The sequence below is a fragment of the Phoxinus phoxinus genome (assembly GCF_949152265.1).
Source record: "Phoxinus phoxinus genome assembly, chromosome: 21".
NCBI lineage: Eukaryota > Metazoa > Chordata > Actinopteri > Cypriniformes > Leuciscidae > Phoxinus > Phoxinus phoxinus.
The window spans coordinates 1,614,013-1,640,055 of NC_136896.1; the positions used below are offsets into that span (position 1 = coordinate 1,614,013).

At 37.4% G+C, this 26,043-nt stretch overlaps 1 protein-coding gene across 2 annotated transcripts in view; it reads right to left on the reverse strand.

The window, feature by feature from the left end:
* The window catches only part of polr3a (polymerase (RNA) III (DNA directed) polypeptide A), a 33,103-nt gene continuing 7,060 nt past the window's right edge, over positions 1-26,043 (reverse strand). Inside the window, exons 8-32 of one of the 2 annotated variants that reach the window (XM_079595079.1) lie at positions 24,598-24,734; positions 23,587-23,690; positions 22,876-23,017; positions 19,898-20,038; positions 19,704-19,773; positions 18,389-18,516; positions 17,673-17,811; positions 17,190-17,354; positions 16,888-17,060; positions 16,681-16,792; positions 15,495-15,613; positions 14,278-14,415; positions 12,861-13,031; positions 11,688-11,801; positions 10,853-10,888; positions 9,799-9,885; positions 9,091-9,173; positions 8,577-8,747; positions 7,364-7,457; positions 6,688-6,780; positions 5,378-5,542; positions 4,172-4,336; positions 3,239-3,370; positions 2,071-2,203; positions 7-648 (exon numbers count right to left, since the gene is read on the reverse strand). In XM_079595079.1, coding sequence (XP_079451205.1) covers positions 500-648; positions 2,071-2,203; positions 3,239-3,370; positions 4,172-4,336; positions 5,378-5,542; positions 6,688-6,780; positions 7,364-7,457; positions 8,577-8,747; positions 9,091-9,173; positions 9,799-9,885; positions 10,853-10,888; positions 11,688-11,801; positions 12,861-13,031; positions 14,278-14,415; positions 15,495-15,613; positions 16,681-16,792; positions 16,888-17,060; positions 17,190-17,354; positions 17,673-17,811; positions 18,389-18,516; positions 19,704-19,773; positions 19,898-20,038; positions 22,876-23,017; positions 23,587-23,690; positions 24,598-24,734 — 3,161 coding nt within the window. In that variant the 3' untranslated portion in view covers positions 7-499. Of the gene's footprint in view, positions 649-2,070; positions 2,204-3,238; positions 3,371-4,171; positions 4,337-5,377; positions 5,543-6,687; positions 6,781-7,363; positions 7,458-8,576; positions 8,748-9,090; positions 9,174-9,798; positions 9,886-10,852; positions 10,889-11,687; positions 11,802-12,860; positions 13,032-14,277; positions 14,416-15,494; positions 15,614-16,680; positions 16,793-16,887; positions 17,061-17,189; positions 17,355-17,672; positions 17,812-18,388; positions 18,517-19,703; positions 19,774-19,897; positions 20,039-22,875; positions 23,018-23,586; positions 23,691-24,597; positions 24,735-26,043 lie in introns of both variants that reach the window. The other variant, XM_079595080.1, reaches the window with a different exon arrangement.

The window sequence follows — 26,043 nt, forward strand, 5'->3', positions numbered from 1 at the left end:
GATGTTGTCGTAATGTACATTTTATTCACACCAGATACATATTTACAGAATAATACATGGATGTCAACCATGCCTGTTTCCAGCAAACACAGGAACAAAACAAAAAAAACACACCCATAATTTACATTTAGTATAATAGATTTTGGGTAAACACCTTTTTTCTTTTTTAAATACAAGTGCCGTATTTAATCTGATCTTATTCTAACAACCAGTAAAGAACATAATCTTAAGTGAGAATAATAACAGGGCCGGATGTTTGCAGGGATCAACATAAAGGCCCAAGAGTCTATTATCATAGAGATAATAAAAAACATCAGTGATCTCAGTCTTGAAGGAGATTCATTCATTGAATCATCATCATCATCATCATCATCATCATCGCAACTTATTCCCACCGCCTCGAATGGGAAGAACAGGCAAAGAAGCCCTGAAGGCACAGAAAGATGTGAAAGCAGCCGGACATGTGCAGTGAGCGCTCATTACTCTGAACATGTGAGGATTACTTGACCAGAGGGATGTGGAAATCAGGACTGTCGAAGAGCAGAGGCCTGCGGGGGGGACTGGGGTCCTTCGTGGCGCTGTGCAGGAGTTTGAAGAGTCCGGTGCCGATATTCATGGGGATTCCCATTATAATGCACTCGGACACACCTGCAGGAATCACTGACATTCAGTTTTGGTTATACAGAAATAGGACACACACACACACACACACACACGGAGAGAGCGAACGCCAGAACGTTGCTATGGTTACCACACTGTCAATCATCACAATTTCAGAAGCGAGGATTAACTCCCGTATTTAAATGCGGTTGTCGCTCCTGAAACTTCAGTGTGTGCAGTGGCCATACGCTAAATAATAAAGTCAAAATATGGCTAACACTTTATGTTAGTGTGCTTGTCGCATGTAATTATGCACAATTTATAGTAATTACGTGTAACTAACCTTAAAACACACCCTAACCCTATAGTAAGTACATGTAGTTATTAATTATTATTACTCAGGACTTAAATATATAATTACAGCGTAACAAAGGCACATTCAAATAAAGTGTAACCTAAATTTTTTATAAAAATACATAAATTTTAGTTTGCAGGGTGAATCACATTTCTACATCTAGGAAAATTTATATTTTCTCACATCAAGGAAATGAACAATCATAATTGCATTAAGATTTTTCTAGACATGTTTCTAATAAGATGCTCAATACACATGATTTAATTAGAATTAGGAGTACAAACTACTATCATTATGTATAATACTTTAAGATTGAAATTATTAAAAATAAACATACTAACAATGATAATACTTTACAACAAGGTAACTAACAATGAGCAATACATTCCTTAGAGTATTTTTTATTAATTTGTTCATTGTTAGTTCATGTCAGCTCAGGTCTATTAATAGATATTTGATTTTAATAAAATATTGGTAAGTGTTGAAAAACGATCAACTAAATTAATAAATACTTTTCATCGTTAGTTCATGCTGACTAATATTAACAAATGAAACCTTATGGTATAGTGTAACTGATATAATAATGTTTAACATTTATTCATATTTTGATTATCTTTTCCCCCCTCAAATTATGGTAATGAGAATGAAGTCTGTTTTAGGACCTTATTTGCATTCTTATTCCTCATTTATTCTTTCTTTATAAATAAAATCTACCACAGACACAAACACAATGTGTGGACCACAAAACTAGTCACAAAGGGTCAATATTTTGAAATTGAGATATATATATCATCTGAAAGCTGAATAAATACGCTTTCCATTGATGTGTGGTTTGTTAGGATAGGACAATATTTGGTCGAGATATGAATATTGAAAATCTGGAATCTGAGGGAGAAAGAAAATGTAAACATTGAGAAAATCTCCTAACATAAGTCGTGCATTTATGTTCACGATTGTGCTGCATTCACTCACAAAAATACATGTTTTATATATTTACGGTAGGACATTTACTAAATATCTTCATGGAACATGATCTTAATATCCTCATGATTTTGTGGTCCAGGGTCACATATATATCCACACACAGATTATACATGTTTCTGCTCATCACTCACCGCAGACCGAGTCTTTCTGGCCGAAATACGCAGCATCGAACAGGTGATCGGCCGTCTTCTCGAAGGACGCCAGCATGAGGACGCTCTCCTTCATCTTCGCCAGACCGAAGCGAGTGATGCCCAGAATCTCTCCCTGCGGCCCATTAGAGTTATTGAGTATCATCATCATCATAAACTGCGTTTCCATTACTGTTCAAATTGCGCAAATTGAAATACGAATTAAAAATACGGAAAAATATGGGAAGCAAAAACTCCCATATATCGCTAAAAAGTTTTTAGGTTTTTCAGGCAATTCGAAAAATAAATATTTCGCAAAACTGCAATGGAAACAGTTTTTACGCATTTACAGTCGCTTGACGTAAATGACGGTGTGTGTTCGGACAGAAGACAAGTTGTTTATTAAACTCATAAAAGACGACGAGTTACAGGAATACTGGATTCTGAACCTCAAAGAAACGCCACAATCACGACCTCGAAGCAGAACTGAGTGAGACACACAGAAACTCCTCATATGAGCCGCTCTCAGTATAAGAGTCTTTCCTCGCCATTAATTATTGGATAACATAATCCGTCACCATGATTGTTGGAATGACTTATCGCGAGAGGAACAAGTGACGTTTTAGTCGCATAACATCATTAATGGAAACACCGTCATTTCTCAATAGTTTTTTGTCGACATTAAAGGGACAATGTGTAGTTAAGTATTTTATTAACTAAAATCAATGTCTTTATTCATAAATATGTCCTCAATGGTGTACAATTACCTCTCCCAATGATCCGACTTATCCTCGTACGCGAATAATTTCTTATCTTTATTTACATTGGACGGGTAGTCAATGTTACGGCCTAAATTACAAGCTTTTTTTTTCATTGCTTGGTTGTGTAATTCATTATATAGGCAGCATAACAGTAGAACATGTAACGTATAGTTAAACTCGACGAAGGGCTGTTGTTGTCAGAGCTTCTCGGCACATAACGGCTACCGTAGTTGCAACACGCGTTTGAAAAAGCGCGGCGCTAGAGAGCACTGTTCGTTTGAATACAAAATACAATTTCACCGCTAGATGGGAGAAATTCCTACACACTGTCCCTTTAAGAGAAAGTTTTGTGCAAATCTGTAATGGAAACGCAGCTATAGAGAACGCCACGTGAAGCTTCAGAAGCTCACCTTATAGGACATGAGGTCCGCCAGAAGCATGACGTGCCTGCGGTCGATGCTCATACCGTGGTTTACCATGGTGTACTGGATCTCATTAATGATGGTGGATCTCGCTGCTTCGATGCCTATCGTCTTCTCGACCTGATGAACCCAAACACACCCATCACACACACCCACACACACACACACACACACACACAATGAATTAATAAATCAAAAGTTGGCCTGTACAATTATTTAAAGGTGCAGTGTGTAATTTTAGCAGCATCTAGTGGCAAGGTTACGAATTGCACGAATAGCCAGTTAAGCAACGAGGTTTGTACAGTTATTTAATTATTATATGGACTAGCGTCTGTCAATGTTTCACAATTTCACTTCATAAAACTGGCACATCACGACAACCTGTCAAAATAAAAGTTAGGTTTAACTTGAAGAAATTATGACAGAAAGAAAAAGTATTAATATTGTACAGCAGAATGTACTTCTACAAGAAATAATTATAAAATTAAGTTGTTCTTCCATGCTTTTAACTGTTGTGACAAAATGTTTTAATTATTAAAATTTTATGCCTTCATTAATAATTGATAATAAATATGAAAAATTATAATACATTAAATAAATAAATACAAATTTAAATCATAAACCCTGAAAAAATAAGACGTTATAGTGAAAACATTTCATAAATACTTATTGTATGAAATTCATAAATTATTACATTGTTACATTATGAATTCAATTGATTAGACATGCTTTTTGATTATTAAAATTTAAAGCAATAAATCAGAAATCAATTTTGGAAAAAAGTGGAGGGCCCATAATTATAATTTTATAGGGCCCTAAAAAAAAAACATGTAAAGATCGATTATCATTCTCATGTAAAGACTGAGGTTTAAAAAGCAAACGCTGAATGAAACATTAATAAATCTGGGACTGGACCGGCACCTCATACGTGTTGTTGGATGTTGTTCTGTTGCCGTTGACGCCGTGTGTTGCCATGACAGCCCTGAGATTGTCTCCCTCCACCAGCAGTTTGAACTTCTTTATCCCGCTCGCCTCGTCAATGTGGATCACGGCACGCGACACTTGAGGGATGCCCTGGACCACCACCTACACACACACACACACACACACACACACACACACACACACACACACGCAATATATTTACAAACTTTTATGTTAGATGTGATTAATCGATTTCACAGCACTAAGCCAAGTATAATGTTAGCTTTTATATTTTCAGATTGCATTTTAGTTTTAGATTGTTTTACATTTAAATGTATATTATATTGCATTGTAATTTTAATTTTTTTAAATATTTAGCTTTAAATTTATTTTAGTTTCAGTAATATAAGTCAATTTTAAAGTTTGAGTTTTTACATCTAATATTCATATTTTATATATTTTTTAGCATTTCAACTTTGATTCAATTAACAAGTTAGTTTTAGTTTACAATAAGCTTATATGAATTTGTGTGTGTGTATATATATATATATATATATATATATATATGTGTGTGTGTTTGTCTGTGTGTGTATATATATATATATATATATATATATACATATATATGTGTGTGTGTGTGTGTGTATATATATATATATATGTGTGTGTGAGAATTAAGACTTTGCGTGTGGGCGGAGTCTTGGTGCGAGTGCACAGCCAATCAGAACAGCGTGTGGGCGGAGTCTAACGGCGAGTGCACGGCACCAGAGAGTAATCTTGACGGCACTCGCAAGAAAATGGATAAGTACATAATCAAACACACAAATATTACACCATTTAAACATTATTCAAATACATAGGCTACTGAGTTACTAAAACAATCTTTGTCAAATAATACACTTGTTTGTTCACAGTTTGAACGTTCTTGTTTCCATTTGTTTAATTTCCAGATCTGAGGTGAATTATCCACTGTTGCTTTTACAGCTCAAAGCTGGAGCACTAAATGATATTCACAGTCACATGACACGCTTTTAACATTAAATAAAGCACATAAACAGTGCCTGAGATTATCATTGCCACACTTTGTTTGTTGTTCCAGTGCGACGGCGCAGAAAAATAGAAACCATTTCTAAAGTAGAGTCGTCGCGTGTTCGAGTGTAGTTAGGACGCGGTGTAACACTCATGACGGTGTCAGTGACTGACCTTGGGAAGCTCCTGTTTGAGCGACTGCAGGACGTAGTACATGGAGCTCTTGCTGTTCTCTCTGGGAGACACACACACCACGGCCTCTCCGTGCACCGCGATGTCACCCGGCTTCACACGCAGCTTCGACGTGCAGATGGAGTAACGCACGGTCTCTGCGTTCACCTGAACAGAACACACTCTGTAAACCTCTGAAGAAGATCATCATCATCATCAGTGAAATAATGAGAGAAATAATGACAATGGCTGAACTAGTCAAGTCACCTTTAATATAGAGTGTTTCAAAGCAGCTTTACAGTGATAATAGGAAATTAAAGTAAGAGTTTAGGCTTTACAGCAGCTCTAGATTAAAGTTATTGCCAGCTAAAGTTATTTTGATTGATTCACTTCCTAATGCAAAGATCATTAGTTATTAACTTATGGGCCGCTTACACGACAAAATTTTTTGAAAAACGCAATCTCTGCGTAAATTAATACATTTTTAGTTGTAAAAATGTTAACTGTGATTTTGTATACGTACATTTCTGAAACGCATAACTCAGACAGTTTCCTCTGATAGCAGATCACTGTAAATTGTAATGTGGACTCATGCATTTTCTGTAAAGCTGCTTTGAAACGATGTGTATTGTGAAAGGCGCTATACAAATAAATGTGAATTGAATAGCTATAATTATCAAAGAATAAGAAATCAATGATGCAAACTTCTGCTGTAAAAAGTGTCATTATTCAGATCAGTGTTGATTCAATAACTGTGTAAAGTTGAGTTGAAATGAGTTAAATTCATACAAATCTACAGAAGACAATAGTGTTGTCATTGAGGAATAAACACACAAATCCCAAGTTCTTTCGATACGCTAAATAAAGTATTATCTAACATATTATTAACAAAGAATTTGCTTTTATGCTAATGCATTAAATGCAGCAAATATCTCAAAATTGTGACTTTAGCATTTTGTGCACAATTAGCTAGTTGAAAATGAGTGGTAACTAACTTCATTTAGTCAAAGGTTGCAACCCTGACACACATTATGTAGTATATTTGAATATTCAGTGACTCTTTAAAACAGCTGCAGTGAATCTGACAACTGCATGAACTACACCTGAGAGAAAAACTGGAAATGCCACTTTAACGACATGCCATTGTGTGGCGCGTAGTCTTTCTTACAAATTGACCTCAACAAATGACTTGTCTGGCCTTAAAAATTCAAAATAGTGAATTTTATGTCGCTTCCGCGTCTCCATGTGAATATCAATATGAAGCAGAGACTGATGTGATGCTAACAGGTAGTTCTGATCAAATGTGCCGTTACCTCCAGCCTCAGAAGACGAATCCTCTCGAGCGACAGTTTCACCAGAATAAAGCAATCATCCGGCAGGAAAACCTCCTCGATGTACTCAGAAATCTGACAGAAACAATCAAACTCAGTGATTCAGCTGAAAACAACAACATAATAATAATAATAATAATAATAATACACAAACCACCAATATACTGACTCCTCTTGAACACAGTGTGAACGAGCAAAACTACAGATGAAACTCGAAAAATTATACTTAAAAGGTGAAACTAATATATTATATAGACTCATTACATGTAAAGTGAGATATTTCAAGCCTTTATTTGTTATAATTGTGATGATTATGGCTTACAGCTTATGCAAACTTTTACACAATATTCTAATTTTGAATTTGGGGTTTCAAAATTATGCTATTTAAAATGATTTTCTTTAAAAAAAAAATGTCTATATCATCATAAATACCATTATCACAAATATTCTTGAAATATCATGATATAATTTTGAGGCTATATTGCCCACCCCTACTGCATTAACAGTTTAGTGTTTCCCCGCTCACATAAATGTTACATTATCTGTTCATAAAATTGGTATCGGTATTAATAATGGAAAAATTAAGTGCAAACAGAAAGCATGAGAAATGTGAATAATAACACAGGCTTCAGTGAGCAGCAGAAGTCAATGCGCGTACCTCTCCCAGAAGAGTTTTCTCAATGCGACCCTTCACCAGCCGAGCGAAATCTGCATCGTCATCACAGTCCAGGCTGGCAGTTATGATGGGCGTACTGAGACACAGAGAGACTCGTTAGCGCACACACACACACACACACACACTGAGACACAAAGAGACTCGTGAGGAAGAATAACTAGTGTCACTGCAACCATTAATCATCTCTGAACAGCCACACACACGGTATTTTCCAGAGTTTAGAAATGTTTCATGTCGCTTTTTTGCTAAGGTTATTTCATGATTTTTCTCTGACAGGTCTGTGATATTGATTTATGGTTTATCATCTGTCGTCCCTTTAAAAAAAAATACTGTGGTTGTTTATTAATATCATGGTATATTAGATGGTAATACCACAGCACTGGATTATTCTGAACGATTACCCTATTAATGTACTACTATAGTATATAAGTGGAAATACTCAAAGGTATTATCAAATAATCTTGAGGTTAAAAAAATAGGTATAAAATATTTTAGAGATATAGATGAGGAGAAAAGCATAATTATAATGTACAATGTTTATTTATGATTATAAAAAATAAAAAAAAAGATTCGCTATACAATTTAATTAGGCCTGGAGTTTATAATTATAATTCAAATAATAATCAATATTTTTTATTTATTGTAATAAATTATATATATATATCTGCTATACAATTTTTATCACTTTTCCAGTCCTGGGGGTTATAAATATTACAATTAAGAATTTATCAATTTGATATATTCTAATAAATTACTAAGAAAGTACTATAATAAAATACTACAAAATGTATTACTTTTATTTTCAGGCCTGGAAAACACTTACATTTATATATCAATATAATTTATAAATATAAACTATGACTTATTTATATATAAATACAATAAATGAATACAATTATATTACTAAATAACATTTATATATCAATATAATTTATAAATATAAACTATGACTTATATATATATATAAATACAATAAATGAATACAATTATATTACTAAATATATTTTAAATACCAAGTAATAATCCATCACTTTTTTATATAATTTTAAAAGTATATATATATATATATATATTTAAAAAAAAATCATGTTCACTATAAAAAGACCAGGAAAACACATGATATTCCCACATCACATGTGTCCGGGTGTCTGTGGTCACATGATATTCCCTGATGTGTCCGGGTGTCTGTGGTCACCTGATGTTCTTGGACGCATTGATGATCTCCTTGATTCTCGGGACTCCCAGAGTGATGTTCATGGACGCGACTCCAGCGAAGTGAAAGGTCTTGAGGGTCATCTGAGTGCCGGGCTCCCCGATGCTCTGCGCACACAGCGCTCCGACAGCCGAGCCCGGCTCCATCTGCGCCCTGAGCAACACACACACACACACACACACTCAACTTACACTTTAATTTATTCATATAGCACATTTAACACATTTTCTAGGCCGATTCCGATTTCTCATTTTCAATTTTCAACTGAGACTTAAAAATGTCTATTGTTGGAGTTTTCCGGATATTAAGCGGAAGACATTAAACCATTTCTGAGCCATAGAGCCATAGTATCAGCTTTATCCTGACAGGGTCAGTCACGGTGAAGATGTTCTGCCCAGATTAAGCTCATTAGATCAGCATCTGCTGAACAGCACGAGCACCGTTAGAGCGAGCGCTCATCAGAAACTGTGGATCGCTGTATGTGTGTGTGTGTTACCTCATATATTTGTCTCTGCAGGTTTCCAGAAACTTCTCCAGCTGGGTCGGAGTGATCCTGTCCAACTGGTACAGAACTTTAGGCTGTAATGGATCAGAAAACAGGCCGTCAGACACAAGCGCGAAACCACTCTAACACACACTCGCAAACACACATTCACACTCTCTAACACACACTTTAAGACACACACATGCTCTCTCACACACACACACACACACTCTCTAACACACACGCTCTCACACACACGCACGCACGCTCTCTCACACACACGTGCGCTCTCTCGCGCTCTAACACACACACACTCTCTAACACACACACGCACGCTCTCACACACACACGCGCGCTCTCGCACGCTCTCTCACACACACGCGCGCTCTCTCTCACACTCTAACACACACACACACGCTCTCACATACACACACACACACGCACGCTCTCACACACACGTGCGCTCTCTCGCGCTCTAACACACACACACTCTCTAACACACACACGCACGCTCTCACACACACACGCGCGCTCTCGCACGCTCTCTCACACACACGCGCGCTCTCTCTCACACTCTAACACACACACACACACGCTCTCACACACACGCTTGCCATCACCCACTCTCTCACACACACACACACACTCGCTCTCACACACACGCTCGCTCTCACACACACGCACACACACGCTCGCTCTCACACACACACACACACTCACCTCTGTTGTTCCGTTATCATTGATGCCGTACTTGTCGCGTGTCTTTTTGATTCGCTCCGAAGTCATTTTGATGAATTTTCTGATTTCCTACAATTGAAAAGAATTTCAAAGCATTTAGAAAGAAAGAAAAATTACATGAGCAGATGAACCCAGAATGCAATGCAGAGCTCATTAACTGCAGCAAAATCATTCATTTATAAGATTTCAGCTTTGCACAAAGGTATAAAAACAGTATTGGATTAATCACACAGAGTCGGGCAAAAACATCAAATATCTCCTCAATACAAAAAAAAATAATTATAATTATAATAAGAGAAAATATAAATTATGTTGAGAGATTTTCATGACAATCAAGAATATACATCTAAATTTAGTCTTTTAATTAATTTGTTTAATTTGTCACTTAATTACTTTTTACTTAATTTTTTTTTAGATATACATTAGATGATTTAGATGTATATTTAGATTTATATTAAATGAAACTTTAATTACAAATGTTGATGTTAATTTATAAAAAAATGCTGCCTTGGCAACAAATGGAAATTAAATAAGTTTAAGTACTAAAAATGTAATTAAATAAATAAAAACTTTAACATCAAAAACTAATTAAAAAAGGGCAAAACTAATTAAAAGAGCAAAATCACATAATTACTCAAACTAGAAAAATTTATAAACAACAATAGCATATACATAATACTAAAATAACACAGATTTATAATGATGACTTAGAAAATGATTAAACTTCTAAAAAAATGTGTTTAATTATCATGAAAATAACAAACCACTGCAAATAAATTCTTAAAACTTTCAGGTGAAATATGAGGCAGTGAGTCGCATTTTGAGGCATAAATCTGCAAATTCACATGAACTGAAACCTGCAAATCTCGAATGGCCCGGCCGGCCGGTTTGAAAGCGTGCATCAGGATTAGTGTGTGTAGATCAGCATCAGCACATTAACACTGGTTACTCCTGCAAGTCATGCTGGACTAAACTCACACCTGACTCATTAACAAACTCAGTTAAACTCACACGTCATGCTGATGCCGTACAATACCTGCAAGTACTTCTCACTGCCAGTGTCTGTCAGAGCCTTTAAATGAAAGACACAGACACTGAGCAGAACCGCTTCAGTCATCGGTTTCATTTAAGCGGCTGAATGCATGCAGGAGAAACACGGACTACATAAAATAAACTAATAAAATAACGTGGTGCTCGGGCACGAGACATGAAGGCATCTGATTGGTTCTTTACATTCGCACCGAATGGCAGTGATTGGTCAGTTTTTACTGTCCTACAGAGGTCAGATTTTTTTCATTCCTTTTTCTGAACACATAATGTATTGACTACTATCAGAATGGAAGGACCATTTCACCCAGTATTAAAAAAAAAAATTCTGAACAGGATTACCTAACCTAGCTTTAAGTAGTTTGTATTTTTCTTACTTAAGGCGAGACACTACAGGTGGATAGGGTAAGATTTTTAACTAGCAGATATCACCATGAAACATTCCCAGTTGATTACCTACATTAAGATGAGAAAAAAATGTATTACAAGTTTTCTGTAATTTATTGTTTAAATATGCAAATTAGGCATTATCTAATTAAATATGCGCTAATTTGCCTATATTTTAAAAAACGAAATCTGAGTATTGGATAAAGCCAGGTTAAAAATGTTTTTTTCATTGTGTTCACATATTAGATGGGAATTTTTTTTGGGGATATCTACTTTTGTTATCCTGTAGATCAGAATATACTGTCAATAGCCTTAAAAAAAAAAAAGATTTTCGCCATGGGAAAATATGGAAAAGGTCTACTTTTTTTTTGTGTTCTACTGAAGAAATCAACTTCATACGAAATTCAGAGTCTGTATACAAAAGTGCAGCGTCTCACCTCCAGAAACGTGTCTCTACAGCACAGAAAGTCTTTTCTCTTCATGATGGAGTCGGTGGTCAAAACCAGCTCGTTCCTGCTCAGCGCCGGCTCGCCTGGACAGCCGAACACCGCCTGAGAAAACAAACCTGAGCATCAGCGTTCAGGAGGAACACGCTCGGACGCAGTGAAGAGAGAGAGAAGATGATGTGTAAAGTGCTCTCCAGCGCTCCCGCATCCCAGCATCCTCGAGCACCGCTTCAATCGATTCGACTCCACAGAGAGCAGTGGTCAGAATGTGAATGGAGATGAAAACAGGCCGGCAGTGATTGTACGAAACTAATGGCAGACCACAACTCTAGCATTTCATAAATGTCAGCTCAGTTTTGAGAAGGGACACCACAATCCCAGAATGCACTCTGATTGCTCATACACGAGCAGAACCGTATCAAACAGGACAAACTGGACTTCAGTTCCTCTGAAGGAAATTATGTGGTGAAAAGGGATTGATGCCATATAATTTGTACAGTAAAATGTATATAAATTATTATTTCTACTACTTTAGTACGAGTAAGAAAGAGATCAAGTGATGTTATCCATGGTGTAATTTATATAGTAAACCTCTGTTGTGCAGAAGTTAATTTTTTTTTAAACACGTTAATACAATCATTAATACTGGCATTTATTTTTATATAAAAATGCAATTTTTTGCAAAGGGATTGTTATATTTTCATTGTAAAAGATTGATTATATTCTTAAAATTGTGTGAATTTGATTACCAAAATGTTTGATGATAAATTTGTATTACATCATAAAACAGAAAAAAAAGCAAAACAGAATTTTAGAAAAATAAAACGTATCATATATGACCCAATTATCATTAACATTTATAAATACATTAAATTGTTATAGTTTTATGAATGCAATTGATAAGGCGACCATTAAAACGTAATCCAGACAAATCAATAAAAATGGATTTTATAAGGAATATCTGAAACAAAAAAAATATAATTCTGTCAGAACCGCATCAAGTTTATGACATGACGGTGAACAACTACTTAAATGTGTTCTGTTCCTCATACAACTTAAATTCTGAGGTAAGATTATATAAGTTATTTTAATAAACAAGTTATTGTTTATCATGCACGTTTCACCGGACCTAACGCGTTTCGTTGAGAATAATCTTTGACGTACTCTGATGTTGTCGAGGACTCTTTTGAACTCCAGCGGCTCATCTTTCCCCTCCATGTCCGCGGGATCGAGTCCGTCTCCGCCGTAGATGAACTGAATGATGTCACCGGTGGAGCTGCGCACCGTCAGATCGTACTGAGAGCACAAGTCCTCCAGAGACTTCACCAGACGCCTCTGTACCACACACACACACACACACACACACACGAAAATGCAGATTTATAAAAAGTCAGTTTTGCAATGACATAAGGGCAATTAAATGACAATACATTTTCAATATTTGAATTTAAGCTGGAATACTGATAGTTTAAGTGCATAAATGAATCCATAACTTATTAATTGCATCATTATCCACCTTATGCAACACGGATGTTGATTTATGTGAATGTGCAAGAGTTGTGATTCATTAGACGCTATAGGTAAATGGTAAACAGTTTGCTCTACAAACCAGTGTTTATAATTACGACAATACATTAAAGTCCCCCCGTAGTCAAACATTTCATCCCTTAAAACTCATCTTTGATCACCAAAATGACATATTTAAATGTTTTTCCTTGAAAAAAAATCTTCATGCCTTAAAATAGCTTGAATGTAACTCGACACCCTTGCCTCATTTAGCATACAAGGTTCTATGAATATGCAAATGAGCCCCGCCTCCACTCACTCAGCTCAGAGATCCACTGGTTGACGATCACACGTTGATCTGAAATCGTAAAAATGAACGGTGGCGGGTGACGCTGTCAAAATCACCAGCCAATTTGGCGTGTTACTTATGATGTTTAATCACTTTGCTGGGGAAGTTTGTATAAGCCAAATCTGCGCAGATTTAGCGCAAATACTCTAAGTAGTGTAACAGCGCAGCGCTTCTGGGTTGTACGTCAGAACGTAGGCTCCCTATTGGCCAGCATCACACACATGACCAGCGTCGGCCAATAGTGAGCCTCCGTTCTGACGTACAACCCAGAAGCGCTACACTACATGAACTCACTCAGAAGAACATCAAGAGTTCAATAAAGTTGTTATTTTTGTGTTTTTTTGCACACAAAAAGTATTCTCGTCGCTTGATAATCTTAAGGTTGAGCCGCTGTAGTCACTCGGACTATTGTAAACATTGGGTAACTAACTTTCTGGGCCGGCAAGTTTCAATTACAACAGAAGCCTATGGAGGAGTGAGACCGCTCTCAGATTTAATCACTAATATCTTCATTTGTGTTTCTGAAGATGAAGGAAAGTCTGACGGGGAACAACATGAGGGAGAGTAATTACTGACAGAGTTTACACTTTTGGGTGAACTAACCCTTTAAAGCGTATTAAAAACACCACATAGACATATAAACAACATTAAAAGCTTGATTTTCACCACAGGGGACTTTAATGTGGATCCCGGAGGCAAACGGACACGTTTCATCTGCTGTCGTACCTGCATGTATCCCGTCTCTGCGGTTTTCACAGCGGTGTCGACCAGACCTTCTCTGCCAGCCATCGTGTGGAAGAAGAACTCCGTGGGCGTCAGACCAGAATAAAAGCTGTCGGCCACAAAGCCCTTCGCAGCAGGGAGCTGAAACATTACAGAATCACACAAACATGTTGCTTTTATTCCACGCAGCCTCTGGTCTTCTCTAACCTCTGATCACTTTTTAACAAACAGAATCATAAAGCATGATGAAATATTCATTGGTGCACCGTGTGATTTTATGACGGTGATGAAAACATTCAGTTTTTGGACAAAAAGTTGCATAAACTTTGGAATTAATCATGCAAAGATTGCTAGAAGTCAATTAAATACATGCATTATTTCTGACACTTCAAATAGGGAAAAACTAATTGTTGAAGTTATTAAATAAAGTTTAAACTGCTTCTATAATCTCTACTGTGCTACACAACGATTGGCTTTTTTTAAATTAAAAATCAAATAAATTCAAGCACTTTCAAGGATCTGTATCCATGTACCGGTGAAACTAGAAAAAAATTATGCAAAAGTTCATTTATTTCAGTAATTCAACTTAAAAGGTGAAACTAATATATTATATAGACTCATTACATGCAAAGTGAGATATTTCACGCTTTTATTTGTTATAATTTTGATAATTATGGCTTATAGTTTATGAAAACCCCAAATTCAAAATTAGAATATTGTGAAAAGGTTTTCATAAGCTGTAAGCCATAATCATCAAAATTATAACAAATAAAAGCGTGAAATATCTCACTTTGCAAGTAATGAGTCTATATAATATATTAGTTTCACCTTTTAAGTTGAATTACTGAAATAAATGAACTTTTGCACCATATTCTCATTTTCCGGGTTTCACCTGTAATGTTTATTTTCAAAAACTTTCCCGGGCCTTGAATTATTTTCTTCAGATTCACAAACTTTCAAGGACCCGTGTGAACCCTGTTGCTAGAAGTAAATTAAATGCATGCATTATTTCTGACTCTTCAACATAGGGAAAAACTAATCAAAGTTATTTACTGTCTCCTGTGCAACACGACGATAGGCTTTTTTTAATTACAAAAAGTATTTATTTGAAATCATCCCAGCGGACACCGGACAAAAAAGTTGCTGTAATTGAAGAATCACTCATGCATACTGAGAGAAAGGGATAAACACTGAAGCTGAAGACTCGAGGTCCTTCTTACTTTGGAGTGCTTTTCGAAGTGAGGCAGCGAGCGGTTCTCGAACCCGTCAGGAACACGAGAGCCGCTGATGGCCTGCTGCCCGACGCAAGCGATCATCTGTGAGATGTTAATGAAGGAACCTGGAGACGCAGACGGTATTATTCCAGAGACATTTGTGACTCGCATGGATCAAACATAGGGTTCGTACAGATACTGTACAAGCTAATTCCAGGACATTTCAAGCACTACTTCAATCAGAAATCTCACTTATCAAACAATATCTATATTTATCTTTCAAATTCTAAAAAGGGTAAATAGATAAAAAAAACTAATAAAACAAAATGGGACAAATAAAGTGCAACACAAGCAATGATTGTGGTAACTTTAACCATTGAAAGGATACTATGACAAAGTTTATTCAAACTGATTTTCCCATGAATATATAATTGACCTGAAAAATGAAAGATGCATCATATACTTGGATATTTATGTGCAATATCACACTGATAGCCATGCGAAAATGCTCTATATCTATATCAGACCGGCTGCAGCTTTCATTCTGTGTGAAAAGATTGTTTTATCTATAATATGAAAAACTATTTTCACATATATTGTCTTTCAATAATTCAATTACCTTTTCTTAATTATGGCTGTTTTCAAGGACTTCAATTTCAAATTCAAATTTAATACTTCAAGCACCTTCAAGTACAAACCCAGTAAATATGATTATATATATATATATATATATATATATATATATGATACATACATATATATATATAGATATATCTCCAGTAGGGAGGTTTTGATGGTACCTTTAAAATAAACCAATAAAACAAAATGATAGAAATAAAGTGAAGCGGATGCAATGACTGCGGTAACTTTAACCATTGAAAGGACATTATGACAAAAATATGGATTTCTTTTTTCAAACTGATTCCCCCCCCCATGAATATATAGTTGACTTGAAAAATGTACTTGGATATTTATGAGCAATATCCAACTCATAGCCATGTGAAATGTCTCTATAGCTATATCAGACGGGCTGCAGCTTCACATATATTGTAATTTCAATAATTCCATTTTCAAGGGTTTTCCAGGACTTAAATGTCAAAAAGTACATTTTAAGTACTTAAGCACCTTGTACGAACGCTGTAAATATGATATATATTTGTATATAGCTCCAGTAGGGAGGTTTTGCTGGTACCTTTGGATCCACACAGGGCCATGACCAGCGGACTGTTGCTTTTGTCCAGTTCCCTCAAACACGCACTGCCAGCGTGATCTCTGATGACTGACAGCTCCTTCAGGATCAACGCCTGCACACACACACACGTCACAGAGGTAATCAGATCTAGTGTGTGTGTGTGTGTGTGTGTGTGTGTGTGTGCGCGCGTCTCATTCTCTCGCTCACCTCGAGCGTTTCCTCCGCGGTGCAGCCCGGCTGCTGCTGTAACCGGCCCGTCTTCAGGGCTTCGATATATTCGTCACATTTCTTATATCCGGCGTCCAGCAGCTCCTGCTTAGCTGTCAGCAGTCCCTGTCCGGGCGTCACGTCCCCGATCCCGATGGAGAAGCCTCGATTCGCTTCAATACAGGAATCATGAAAACATCACATACATCATGACTTTAACCAGGTATGTGCACACACACATACAGACTGTGTCACTCACACACACACACACACACACACACACACACACACTGAAGACTCACACAGGTAAACGGGAGCCAGACGGGCCAGGCGTGACATAGCATCCGCCGCCTCCTCTTGACCCCAGTCTCGCAACAAGATGTAGAAGATGTTGTTCTTGGATCCGGATCCCAGAGTTCCTTTATCCAGACTGCCACACATCAGCTCACTGTTCTGGATCACCACAACTGCACACACACACACACACACACATCAGCTCACTGTTCTGGATCACCACAACTGTGCACACACACACACATCAGCTCACTGTTCTGGATCACCACAACTGCGCACACACACACACACAAGCTCACTGTTCTGGATCACCACAACTGCGCGCGCGCACACACACACACACAGTACTGGATCACCACAACTGCACGCACACGGGTTACATCTGAAGTACCCTCATATTAGAAGAGGTTCTCAGCAAATATAGGGCCCTATGAAACCAATTTCTTTTCTAACATGGAGTGTGTGTGTTTGAAGTGCTGTGGGTCACTCACAGGAGTCGTTGGAACACAGATCCTCCCCTTTCCCGCAGTACTGCTTGCCTTTGGTGCGCAGGTTGGCCTTCACCGGACAGCTCTTACTGGGCTTGAGTATCAGACTGAAGACCTGCTTCCCCGTCCACAGCCTGATCGGCTGAAACACACACACACACACGTCAAAGTGACGCTCACACGCCAACTTCATCACTTTCAAATAACTAGTGCACAAACTCATAAAATATTAAGTGCATAACCTTGAAGACATGTTTCACATTTACCTTAAAAGTAAATATTGCAATACACACACACACGTTCTCGCACACACACACTTTTATTTCATAGTTATTTTTAAGGTTTGACATTATTACTATCTAAGGTTTATATTGCACATAATTAATGGGGTGAAAGTGAAACGAGTTGAAAAGCTTGATGCATTTGATACTACAAAAAAAATATTAGGGTTAAAGAAGGTTAGAAAAAGTGAGATTGTTTGTTTGTCTTTCCACCATACTGTAGAAAGGGTCCAGACGATGTCACTTCCTGTTTTGTAATATGGATATCAAATCTCTAATCTAATAATAAAACAGATCAAATAATCCCCACACAAAGACAAAAACAATTTAAAAAATAAATTTCTAAAACTGCTTTGTAAAATGTACAGTGTTTATGAGGAGAGAATTTCAATTTCATAATTTTCCCCACAGAGCATCGATTGAACCCTCACGCCAGACCTTGAGGATCGCAGGATAAGGGAGGGAGATCTTGACTTTCTCGTCTTTTCCCACCAGGATGGAGGCGATGATCTGACAGGCTTTGGTTCGGTCGAAGAAAGTGTCTTTGAGCGTGAGCAGGTAAGCACCTGTCACATGATACAGAAAAACACATGAACATTAGCGGTGTAAGAGCCATTATGCATTATGATTTATAATGTGTTGCAGTTCCACTGTTGGACACTGGGTGGAGTGTGGGTTTAATGGGTATATAGTTAGCCAGAGAGCAAGTGAAGTCAGGAGTAACTAATGAGGGAAGCAAACCATTTTTGGCTGCGTTTACACTTGGCATTGACATGCGCCCTGTATCCGGATGTTGTCCACACACACACACACACACACACACACTGAAGAGACGAGTGTAAACGCGCTTCTGATGGGAATGTGATGCGATCAGCGTGTCCAGGTGCGGAGGGAGTCGAGGACGCATTGTGATCGGATCTCAGTGTAATGTAAACGCAATCCAGCCATCGTGTCTGCATTCACAGATGGACGTCACACACACACACGATGGACAGGGGCCGGTTTCACAAAGATAGACTGACTATGGCTTAGATATAGTAGATAGTCAGACTTCAGATAGACATCTAAATCAGACAGTTGCACAAAGCACTTAAGATCTTAAGTAGGACTACACTGCAATGCATTCTGGGTAAAATAAGACACTTTTCAAAACATGGAGGATCGAGTAAGCGCATTCAGCCGCTCAGTGCAGTTTACCCCAGCGGAAAATATGTTTTTTTTTTTTATTATTAATCGTTTATTCCAGGCAATAGCACAAAAAAAATAAAAATAAAGGTAAACAATATGGTAAAAATCATATAAAAAAAACAATAAGCAATAAAAAAACAAAATAATATCTAGTATTCAAATATAAGAAAAACTTGCATTAGACTAGTCTATGAGCACATTTTAGACTTGTCTAACACTATAGACAAGCTTTGTGAAACCGGCCCCAGGTGTAAACACACTGTGTCCTGATTGGCTTGCGATCCGATCTGCTTGATCAGATCACGGTGATCGCATGTTAATATGCCAAGTGTAAACGCACCCTGTCAGGATCGTGTGGACATGCAAACTTGTGGATTATAAAATAAAAGGGATAAATGCATTACTGGACTAGAAGCGTGTTGTTTGGATCTCACGCGTCCTACAATAATCCTACAACACCTCTAAGTGACAAGAAGGTCATTGTCGCTAGAAGCAGTTTAACAGCGCCATCTTCAGGCGAGACATCAGATGCTGAAATTGGAGGAATTTCAGGAGGAAAACGCACCTGTCAGGAAGTCCTGAATGGCTGCGATCAGCGGCTCACCGTTTCTGGGAGTGACCAGATTGGCCTTCGTCTGTGTGAGGAACACAGAACCAGGATTTATTTCATTAGCAGATTACGTATCACATGTATTGCTCATTGTTAGTTAATACAGTAACTAATGAACCTTATTGTAAAGTGTTGTCAGTGTTTCTCACCCCCATGAGGACGAGAGCTTCAGCTTTGGCTTCTTCGGTCTGCGGGAGGTGGAGGTTCATCTCGTCTCCGTCAAAGTCAGCGTTGTACGGCGTGCACACACACTCGTTGAAGCGAAACGTCCGATGAGGTTTCACACGCGCCTGGACAGAACACAGCAGAATTGACTTCAGATTTGTAAGCCCCTGAATCAAAATAAATTATTTGTGTGTATATATATATATATATATCAGTGGTGGGCCGTCAGGGCCAGCAAGGCCTTCTCTGCTGGCCTAAACACTATGAGAATCACTGACTTGCACTTTAATATATTATGAATGAGTATTAAATTATTCCCAATAGTCCGTTCTCATAATTTCATAGCTTTTCTCTTGGTTGCGCTGCTTCCAGTAGTGTATATTTATTTTAGTGCTTTTATCCAATCATATTTCAGTCATCATGTGTTGCCAGGGTCAAATATATCTGCCTCGAGGCCTTCAGAATCGATAGTGCGGGCGCCTGTAGCTTAAATGAATGGCAATGAAACTGTTGCTTTAACCAATCAGATAATCGGTCAGATTTAATCAGCCAATCAGATATCGAGTTGATTGCACCGGGGCCATCTAGCAGGCACACAATAACGTAAGCATTTCCACGCCCTTTGATTGGATGGTCAGAGCGTTTACTATTATTACTGGTAGTCAGAGCTAGCTAACCGCATCTGTAGCGAACTGTGTAAACTAAAATATATTCCTGTAGATTTAATAGTTTTTCAACCCACAAATTCATGTTTATTTCCTTCCTCGACCACCAGCAGGTTCAAACCTCCTGGAAAAAATCCCTTATACAGCTTACGGAGAGTATCGGAACTCTATCGATCTGTCCGGGTAAAAACAGAACTGACTGCAATGTTGCCAGGACTGATTTTGAAGGCAAAAGTCCCGCTGATCTCAATGACATCGTTCAAAAATCTGTGTGAGAGCTTGTGTCAGCTGTAACGTTACACATCGTCATGTTTTGCGGTGTTTTCCCTGTTTAACGTTACTGCTTCTGTCGAGCACACACTCTCAGCACTAAAGCGAATTAAAACTTATGACAGAAATACGACGGGACAGACTCGACTTTCAGCACATTAACCTCGATGGCGATAGAAAAGGTTGCTGGGACTAAAAAGCACAGACAACCTACGTACCACCAAGTAATTCAAGTCTTTGTGAGGAAAGAAATTAGGATGGATTTTGTGTAAAAAAATCAGTTTTGGAGAGTATAATGCATTTTTTGCCCCTGTTTTTGTCCGTGCTGAATATGATTTTCTTCCTAATTTTTCTTGTAAATTTATGATCGAAACAACTTATTTTTTTCAAACATTAATACTATAGCCATTGAAGGATAAGACAGTGAGGATCCATTTCTGAATTTATAATCGGAACGCAAGAACCACTGTACACTAACACAAAAGCCGAACTCAATTGCTCGTTTCTCTCTACCCGGCCTTTCGCGAACTCACCGCATTAACCCTATAACTGCCGGTGCAAAATAAAAACAGGAATTTCACAATTATAGAGAGTATGTGCGTGCGCTGCTACACTATTAAACGTTATTAATTCAGGGTGGACATCACTGAAGGCCTAGGTGTGAAATGCACGGCCCGCCACTGATATATATATATATATATATATATATACACACATGTGACCCTGGACCACAAAACCAGTCACATGGGTAATTTTTTATTTATTTAGATGTATACATCATCTGAAAGCTGAATAAATAATCTCTCCATTGATGTGTGGTTTGTTAGGATAGGACAATATTTGGTCGAGACACAACTATTGAAAATCTGGAATCTGAGGAGCAAAAAAATGTAAACATTGAGAAAATCTCCTTTAAAGTTGTGCATTTATGTTCACGATTGTGCTGCATTCACTCACAAAAATACATGTTTTATATATTTACGGTAGGACATTTACTAAATATCTTCATGGAACATGATCTTTACTTAATATCCTAATGATTTTTGGAATAAAAGACAATAATTTTAACCCATTTAACCCAAAATAATTGTAATTTATTTTAGACTGAAGAAAGAAAGAAATGAACATCTTGGATGACGTGGGGGTGGAGTGAATTATCAGGAAAAAACTGATCCTTTAAACAAAGTAAACGGTACGTAAATAAGTATTAGCCGTGTAGTTGATGCCAATTTAACTAGCGGAGCAGAAATACATAATCATGTTTTGCTTCGTCACTTCAAAGTCGCGTTGGATTTCCTCCTCAGCGTAAAGGATGAGAAGTGGGCCTGGACTTCGGCATAGACTAAAATATTGATTTTGGAATTTAAAGGGGGGATGAACTGAGAAATCTGATTTTCCTTGAGCTTTTAACATAAGAGGTCATCATACTATAAGAATATCCTGTAAGTTTCAGAACAGAATACTTCCTTGTTAGTCCAATCAAAGCTGTTATTGAGAGCAGGCCCAGCGAACGACAGGCTTTTCAAAGTGGGGATCAATGACGTCACAGGGTCTCAAACCCCGCCTCCACAGAAGAAGATCGACGCCCACTTCAACACTGCCTGTTTAGCCCCGCCCACCGACTCACGCATTACATTAAACTCATTATAATATGCAAAACTGTCATCCAATCATAGCAGTGGGCGTTTACTTCCAAGTCTTCAATGCAGCACGCCCATAAAAACGAGCGTTTCAGGAGCTAGCTCAAAACCAGGGCAGAAAATAGCCGATTACTGATTCATTTTGATGTTTTTGAATGTAAAAACCAAGCGAACGTCATAAGTTGACCTCAGACAACAATATAAAAAAATTAAAAAGCCAGTTCATGACCCCTTTAAGAATGGATATCAGTTCATCAAAATGAAGATCTATTAAATCGGATTCATCGATACTCTCACTTTCTTCGTGTCATTTGTAAAATGCTGATTTGCGTCCACATAAACGCCCTCGCAGAGTTACAGTGCAAGAAATGAGGAATAATAACTCACGATATGAGCCATGATGCTGAGTTTATGCAGAGAAGGCTGCCGGTTAAACAGCACGATGTCGCCATCGATCATGTGTCTCTCGACCACGTCCCCGTACTTCAGCTCTTGAGCCATCTTCTCTCGATTACCGTACTTCAAAAACCTGAAGCAAACGCATTCAGAAGATGAAGGAATAGCACATGGAAGAATGAAAGACCTCATGTCGTAACAAACTTCTATGACTTTTTTTCTCTGTAGAAGTTTTGAAGAATGTATGAACGATGAAAGTGGATGGTGTACAAGTCAAACTCGAAAAATGTTTATATTGTGCAAAAGTTAATTTACTTCAGTAATTCAACTTAAAAGCTGAAACTAATCACATCTCATTACATGCAAAGTGAGATATTTCAACCCTTTATTAGTTATAATTTTGATAATTATGGCTTATAGTTTATGAAAACCCCAAATTCAAAATTAGAATATTGTGAAAAGGTTTTCATAAACTGTAAGCCATAATCATCAAAATTATAACAAATAAAGGCTTGAAATATCTCACTTTGCATGTAATGAGTCTATATAATATATTAGTTTCACCTTTTATGTTGAATTAACTGAAACTTTTGCACAATATTCTAATTTTTCCAGTTTCACCTGTAAATGATGACAGAACATTAATTTTTGGATGATTTTTAAGCAGAGAGAAAAAGGGTGAGGATAGAGAAGTGTATTGACCTCTTCATCTGCATGTGTCTCTGTTGAATGAAATTTGCTCCTGGGTGAACTTCAGGACCGCTACGCACCAGCTTCCTCAACATCTCAATGTTGGCTTTATTCACCTAAAAGAAAACACACAACAAAGACTTTGCATTCCACATTTTATACTTGAACCAATTGGTCACGAAATGACAACTACTGACCCATCCATCATCATGCAATAGATTTTGACTGCTTAAATTTTGTTTAAGCAGGGTTTTTTTTTGGAGTGTATGAACCAGAATACATATGACATGCAAGCTATCAATATAAGGAACATTCTTCCATGTTTTTATTTTAACAGGACACCTTTGTTTTCCAAAAAGTCCCACTGTGGTGAAAATCCAGCTTTTAATGTTGTTTATGTGTCTATGTGGTGTTTTAAATCTACTTTAAGACAAACCATGTGTTTCAACGCTGGTGTTTCTGACGTCACAAACTACCTTGTAACCAATCAGATCAACGTGTGATCGTCCACCAGTGGATCTCTGAGTGAGTGAGTGGAGGCGGGGCTTGTTTGCATATTCATAGAACCGAGCATACTAAATGAGGCAAGGGTGTCAAGTTACATTCAATATATTTTAAGGGAAAAACTTTTAAATATGTAATTTTGGTGATTAAAGATGAGATTTAAGGGATACAATTATTGACTTTAAATTTTTGTTTTTATTTAAACTGTTTAATGCCTTAATTTCATGATCACATTATCACCATTTTTGATAATAAATTTGTATTAAATCATAAATCCAGAAAATTTCTGAAATATAAAACATTAAATAGTGCCACATTATTGTAGATAAATAATAATACATTTAATTGAATAAAATTAATCAAATAATTTATTTAAACCAATAATTAAATCCAGAAAAATGTCAAACAAAACCGATCCTATAAAAAAATCCTATATAGTTAACGATTTCACCAACTAATTGACTAGTAAAACCGAGTAGTTGTGAACGCCTTATGACCCGCAGCAGAAACCGCTCTGACCTTCTCCGGGTAAGTGAGGATTTTGGCGACGTGAATCGGGACAGCGACCTCATCAATCCTCAGGTTTGGGTCGGGAGAGATGACCGTTCTGCCGGAGAAATCCACTCTCTTTCCGGACAGGTTACCACGAAACCGCCCTGGAAATATAGAAAACCAGATGTGTTAGCACTAAAGGGTTAGTTCACCCAAAAATGAAAACTTTTTCCAAAGATGAAGGAAAGTCTTACGGGAACAACATGAGGGAGAGTAATTACTGACTGAGTTTACATTATTGGGTGAACAAACCCTTTAAAGCACACTAAACCCACACTATCTCCAATACCATGGCTAAGTGTATCCCATCATGCACTAGTATGTCCGCCATGCAAATCTGCCAAATGCATAAATGTAATGTTCTGGAATTCATGTGTTAAAGAAAACATTCCACTGTAATTTAAATGAATGAATTAGGTACATATAATTTGGTAGTAAAAACAAAGTGTTGCACATTTTATTGGTGCAAATATGAGTATGGTGTGTGTAGGCCTATTTTGTAGGCCTATAACTGGTTTTATCACTTAATTAGAAGCAGCACAAATTTAAAACAGTGTTTTCTATTAGTTACATAGCGACTTCTGAACAGTTACCGTATTTTCCGGACTATAAGTCACACTTTTTTTCATAGTTCGGCTCGTCCTGCGACTTATCGTCAGGTGCGACTTGTATATCAATATTACTTCATACTGACTGAGATGAACCAAGAGAAAACATTACCGTCTACAGCCGCGAGAGGGCGCTCTAGTTAGCGGAGTTGTTCTGAAGCGACACCGAGGAAGAACTCGATGGATTCAGTGTTGAGGAGTGAGATCGGGAGCTTGGTGAACTTGCTGACCGCTAACTTGTTGGACTCGCTGGCTAATGTTAGTTTAGCCTATTCAGCCTCCCAAGTATATGTTCTTTATGCTATTGTGTCGCTGAATAACTGTTAATGTGTTACGCTAACACACCGGACACCTTCAGCTGTTGTTCTGTGTGCTGTTGTGGAGCAAACTTGCCTTTCCAGATTAAATGTCTGTTCTTGGTCTTGGATTTTGTGAAATAAATTTCTAAATAAATGCAACTTATAGTCCAGTGCGACTTATACATGTTTTTTTCCTCATCATGGCGCATTTTTGACTGACTCCGAAGCGACTTATAGTCCGGAAATTACGGTAGTTCTGTTTAAAAGCTCTGTAAAGACTTGCATTTTAAACAGTGTGTGCCATCGAGTAATCAAAAGTTATACACACACTTGCAGTCTTTACGCCTACTTGAACACTTGGGCCAAATAGTGTAAATACATCATGCAAGTCGACAAGTGCAAAGAACACAAGTGTGTTATTTGGACAAGGCTAAATCTAACACCAGCATTTCCACAGAGACTCATGGGAAAGGCTGGCGTTCAGCCTTGAGCTCTCAGCGGGTCGT